The 6,000-nt window shown below is 51.5% G+C and overlaps 1 protein-coding gene across 1 annotated transcript; it reads left to right on the top strand.

Annotated features, from left to right (window-relative positions):
- The first annotated feature begins 220 nt into the window (after positions 1-220).
- On the top strand, positions 221-5,629 carry SPRY2 (sprouty RTK signaling antagonist 2). The gene is made up of 2 exons (XM_082365996.1): positions 221-923; positions 3,832-5,629. Exon 2 carries the CDS (start codon positions 3,883-3,885, stop codon positions 4,831-4,833), a length of 951 nt encoding a protein of 316 aa, XP_082222122.1. The 5' UTR covers positions 221-923; positions 3,832-3,882; the 3' UTR covers positions 4,834-5,629.
- Positions 5,630-6,000: the final 371 nt, after the last annotated feature.

The raw sequence follows: 6,000 nt of genomic DNA, 5'->3' as shown, positions 1-6,000 counted from the left end.
CGGGCACCCCGCGTGACGGCGCCCGGGCGGCAGGACCAGCCTAGGGACGCGCGGGGCGGCGCAGTTGCCCTTTTGAATGCCTCCTGCGGCTCGGAGCGCTGGCGGGCGCTGGAGTGTGAGTGAATGTAGCGCCGCGGAGCCAATGAGCTGGGACCGGATGCGATATATCCTCTGGGACAACAACTGCTCTGTTCCGCCTCGGATCCACATGACGCCATTTACTGCTGCCGCGGCCGCCGCAGAGCTCCCTGCCTCCTCCGGAAAGGCGAGGGCGCAAGCCAACGGCGAGCCCCCCCGTCCGGGCCCCAGACCCTCCTCCTCCTCCTCCTCCTCCTCCTCCTTCTCCTCCTCCTTCGCACCCACCGCCCCCGCCTCGGCCTCGCCGCCGCGCCTCCACAACGCCCAGTCTGCACCGCCGAGAGCTGCGCGCCGCAGCGCGAGCGGAGGAGAGGGGCCGGCGGAGCGCGCAGCGCCCAGGCCCCCGCGCCCGCCCGGCCCGCAGCCCTGCCGCCCCGCGCCCCCGCGCCGCCTCCGCTCGGACGCGGCCGCGGCCGCGCGACTTGGCCATCTGGCTTTAGGTTCTCTGTAAGGCCGTTTTCTTTTCTCATTCGCTCATCTGCCAAGAAAGGAGACTCGCCGTTGGCGCTTTGGCCTCCAGTTCATTGAGAAAAAAGAGGAAATACTCCGCGTGCGCTTTTAGAAAGGGGGTCGCCTCCAGCCCCGATCTCCAGAGTGTTCATCGCCTGGGGGCTTGGCTCCGGATTTTCCTCTCCTTTTCTCGTCCAGCCGATTGCTCGGAAGTTAGACTGAAGCAGAGTTTAGAAGCAAGAGGGGAAAAAGTTTGCATCGGGGCTGGATTTATTTGCACATCGCAGGAAGAAGAGAATCCAACGGAGAGGGGTTGGTGCAAAGCCGCGATCACGGTGAGGCGCGTTTGACTGGCTCTTCCCCTCCTGGCTCCGTGGCCGGCGCGTTGTGGGCAACATGGAGTAGGTGCAGCCGGACCGGGAGTGGGGTCCGTCTCTCCTCCGGCCTCCCTTTCTCTAACCCCGCAGGTTTTCCGTGGGGACCCCGGGAGCTGCCCGCGGGTCTGCCTCGCCTCGGGCTCGGTCTGTCTCGGCGGGGGCTGCGGTGCGCGCCGGGTGCAGTGTCCCCGACCCCACGCGCCCGCGCTCTGGGGGGTTGGGGTGGCGGACGGCTCGCGGCGAGTCGGGTCCCGGCGGTGCACTGGCCGCGAGTTGGGCGCTGAGAGCGGGAGAGGGAGGGAAAACACTTTGTGTTTTCCAGGTCGCCGTTGCAGGCGCTCGCATTGCTAACCTGTTCCTCTCCGGGGAAGGCACGTCCTGAGAGAGGCTGTCCCGAGGCAGGGGCGCCGGGGTTAGCGAGGGAGCGTGGGTCGCTCGCCTCGCGGGGGCAGCTAGACCTCGCGGGTGAAAAAAGGACAGGGTGCCGGGTGGAGGGAGCCCCCGCCTCTGCTCGGTGTGAACACAGGCGAGCACGGAGCCGGGTGGGAGCGTCGCCCTGCCTGGCGCCGCGTCTCTGCGGTTCGGAAGTGCAGCTTTCTCTTTTTTCCGTTCGCCTTGGTCGGCTTGGGTCATGCTTTTTTTTATTTTTAGAAGATTGGGCCGACCCAGCACAGGAAGAAGGTCATCAAGCGGTCGCGATCGTTTTCCATTACCTGAAAATAGGTGGCAAAAGAGGCTAGGGTTTGTTTGTTTGTTTTCCCCCTTTTCCTTTGATGGGCTGATCCACTTTTTTGTTGCTGCTGCTGTTTCTTAATTCGGAATCTTGTGCGTTTTTACAAAGCGGTTTCTGTGTCGGTTTGCCCCACCCTTGCTTGTGCTGAAGTCCTTTCCCCCTAATCCTTAGTCTGATCACACACTGTTCTTAATGGGGGTTTCAAAGCGCTTTCAAAGCGGGGGGCGCGGGGGGGGGGCGAGGGAGCGGGGGAAGGAGGGGTGCTGCGAAGGAGGCCAGGGATAAGCAGAAATCACTCTAGTAAACCTCCTTCCCCGCAAAGATGCTAACTTTGCACTGCAAGCAAATCTGCGCGGAAAGTTTCCAGCTTAGGGATCTGGGTCTTGCACGCCCGGCGTGGGACCCTGGAAAATGTTCTTTCTTTTAAAAGCATTTTTTTATTTGATTTTAAGGAATATATACATGTATATAGATAGATATTTTTATTAATATATAGGCGTTTGCAGATTGCAGGCAATGCCCCTTCGGTCAGCGCAGGGTGGAGTCGCCCGGTGTGCATGGGTTAGACCTCGAAGTCCCGGCTCTATGTCTAAGGCAGGACTTTCTTCCTCGCGGCGTCGGGGCTGGAAACCAGTGCCCCGTGTTCGAGGGCCTTGGCCGGAACGTGCTGCGATGGGCGGTGTGACCTCCGCCTAAGGGTGGAGTGACTCCCTCTTGGAGCTGGGAGGCAGTTCTCTGGGGTGGGGGAGATTCTATCTGGGAAGGAAGAGAGGGGGAAGCGCGCTCTAGCGTTTCAGGGCACGTCCCCTTCCGAGGCGCCCGCGCCCCCCGCCTGTCTGTCCGTCTCGGAATTGTGCGCAGGGGGGCCAGCTTGGCTTCTGGGCTGCGTCAGTCCTCCCGGAAAAAGGTCCCTCGGGGCTCAGGACTGTGTGTCCCACCTGCTGGGGACGGTGTCGGTGCGCAGATAGAGCCGATAAACGGAGTGAAAGCAAAGAAAGAGCAGCGCGATCTCGTCTGCCTCTCTGTTGGACCTGAGATCCGGTCTCCAGCTCTGCCTTTTTCCGAATTGGAAGGCGTGTGTCACCTGCCTGTGTCTCTTTTCTAAAAAGCCAGACGGGATGAAAGTCCACTTTTGCGCGTTTTTAGTCATTGTAGACTTGACTGGCAAAGGGGGTGGTAGTTTTGAAATTTTACAGAGGTGGCAATTTAAGCGGTTACTTGTCAGGATGATAGATTTGAGATGTGACACTTGAATTTTTAAAACACTTCCTGTTACCGCCAGTTTATGTTCTCAATTATTAGGTTTTTGGAAATGGGCAAAGTAGTTAAGATTTTGGCAGAATTTAAAATGTTCTCCTAGGCTCTCGGGTTGTACAATATGTGATTCTCAAGTTGTTGGGAAGTTGAAAATAAGTTCCTGTCTTTTTGTTGCTCCTGGTGTAAGTTTGCTTTATTGTAGTCCTGGCACCTGACAGGATTTGAATTGGTGTGTTTTTAATTCTGTAACTTTGTGCTACTGTGTAGTTAATGATAATGCATGATTGTTGTATAAAAATGTATAACTATTCCGGGGGGGGGGATATTTACTTTTTTTGCATGTCAGGTTCATCCTATGGGGTTTTATAAAGTTACAGAATAGTTCAAGGTATTTGATGTAAAAGCAGACTTAAAGTAAGAACCAAGAATGTCTAGGCTGTATTTATTGATGTTTAAGGCAAAAATGACCATGATAAGTTTAAACCTCTTTCAGAATCTGAAAAGGTATTCAACTTTTGAAAATGTCAGTATCAATGTTATATTCCAACACTACTTTCCCACAGTGTTTTTACATGGAACCTGAACCTTGCAGATTTTATGCTTATTTGAGTAAGGAATTGTTACTTACGCGACTGAAACAAAGATCAGCTTGGTGTCACCACACATCACAGGATTAAAGAATTGTTGATACACAGCCATAATTTTTACTTTTTGGTACAGGCGTGGATCAGATGGCTGTCCGAATACCCTCCACAGCAACTCCGCTTCAAAGCCTGTTTCTCTAGCGGAAGTGGGGAGTGAAGAGTTAACTCAAGGGGGTGGAGAGTGGGAAGTATCCTGGGGTGTAAACCGTCTCCTTCCTCTTGGTTTCCGCAGGAATTCAGATGTGTTCTAAGCCTGCTGGGGTGAGCACACTTCCAAGACCTGATGGAGGCCAGAGCTCAGAGTGGCAGCGGATCGCAGCCCTTGCTGCAGGCACCCCGTGACGGCGGCAGGCAGCGTGGGGAGCCCGACCCCAGAGACGCCCTCGCCCAGCAGGTACACGTGCTGTCTCTGGATCAGATCAGAGCCATCCGAAACACCAATGAGTACACAGAGGGACCTACTGTGGTCCCCAGACCTGGGCTCAAGCCTGCACCTCGCCCCTCCGCTCAGCACAAACACGAGAGGCTCCACGGTCTGCCTGAGCACCGCCAGCCCCCCAGGCCCCAGCACTCACAGGCCCACGCTTCTTCTGCGAGGGCCACTCTGTCCAGGTCCATCAGCACAGTCAGCTCGGGGTCTCGCAGCAGTACTAGGACAAGTACCAGCAGCATTTCCTCTGAACAGAGGCTCTTGGGATCATCCTTCTCCTCGGGGCCTGTTGCTGATGGGATAATCCGGGTGCAGCCCAAATCAGAGCTCCAGCCAGGTGAGCTTAAGCCGCTGAGCAAGGAGGATTTGGGGCTGCACGCCTACAGGTGTGAGGACTGCGGCAAGTGCAAATGTAAGGAGTGCACCTACCCAAGGCCTCTGCCATCGGACTGGATCTGCCACGAGCAGTGCCTTTGCTCGGCCCAGAACGTGATCGACTACGGGACGTGCGTGTGCTGTGTGAAAGGCCTCTTCTATCACTGTTCCAATGATGACGAGGACAACTGTGCTGACAGCCCGTGTTCCTGCAGCCAGTCTCACTGTTGTGCACGGTGGTCGGCCATGGGCGTCATGTCCCTCTTTTTGCCTTGTTTATGGTGTTACCTTCCCGCCAAGGGTTGCCTTAAATTGTGCCAGGGGTGTTATGACCGGGTGAACAGGCCTGGATGCCGTTGTAAAAATTCAAACACAGTCTGCTGCAAAGTTCCCACTGTCCCACCCAGGAACTTTGAAAAACCAACATAGCATCGTTAATCAGGAATATTGCTGTGATAGGATTGTTCCCTTTTTTTTTTTTTTTTTTTAACACACACATGTGCAACCAACTAAACAGTTAGAAATCTTGGCACTGTTGATAGAGGGTTGGGATATCCTTTGCTGTTTGCAGTGAAATGCTTTTTGTCCATGTGCCATTTTAACTGATACGCGTGTCAGAATTCAGCTAATGGAGCTCAGAGTATGTGATGCAGATCTTGGCAACCTACATGTTGCATAAGCGAAAGCAACAGACACTCCTAGGCAAAGTTTTTGTTTGTGAATAGTACTTGCAAAATTTGTAAATTAGCAAATGACTTTTTTTTCCCCCATTGTTTTCTCCAGAGATAATGTGCTATATTTTTGTATATACAATAATATTTGCAACTGTGAAAAACAAGTTGTGCCATACTATGTGGCACAGTCACAAAATATTATACTAATATGTTGTACATTCGGAAGAATGTGAATCAATCAGTATGTTTTTAGATTGTATTTTGCCTTACAGAAAGCCTTTATTGTAAGACTCTGATTTCCCTTTGGACTTCATGTATATTGTACAGTTACAGTAAAATTCTACCTTTATTTTCTAATTTTTTCAACATATTGTTTAGTGTAAAGAATATTTATTTGAAGTTTTATTATTTTATAAAGAAGAATATTTATTTTAAGAGGCATCTTACAAATTTTGCCCCTTTTATGAGGATGGGATAGTTGCTGCAAATGAGGGGTTACAGATGCATATGTTCAATATAAAATAGAAAATATATTAACGTTTGAAATTAAACTGAGCTGGATTGTCTTATTTTACCTTTTCTTTTGTTTTTTGAAGTGAAAAAGAAACCATTTTATGTCAAGGATAGCATTTCAGTGGAATTGTTTCACTTGTCTATGAGATTATCTTATGGTTGCTGCTTTAAAGTAGAGTGGAGATTTGGTGATTTTCAGAGATAACTAGCCGTCAGGAGAGAAATAGCTGAGCACCTGACTCACTTAATAGTATTAATCATATGAGGGCTCATTTTTGGCTCCTGTTGTTTTACTGATTTGCAGACTAGCCTTTGTTTTGCAGGTTTAAAAAAAAAAGTCTTAACTTATTCATTCAGGAGACTTCCCTAAAAGATGAACCATTAGACTTTGTCTTTATATACAATATTG

The sequence above is a fragment of the Balaenoptera borealis genome (genome assembly GCF_965194805.1).
Source record: "Balaenoptera borealis genome assembly, chromosome: 18".
Classification (NCBI taxonomy): domain Eukaryota; kingdom Metazoa; phylum Chordata; class Mammalia; order Artiodactyla; family Balaenopteridae; genus Balaenoptera; species Balaenoptera borealis.
Note: the sequence above shows the minus strand (reverse complement) of the source record. Positions and strands in the feature narration are given on the sequence as shown.

Bases quoted from the DNA above. Each gene is read 5' to 3' on its own strand.
- SPRY2 (XM_082365996.1), top strand. From the start codon at position 3,883: ATGGAGGCCAGAGCTCAGAGTGGCAGCGGATCGCAGCCCTTGCTGCAG.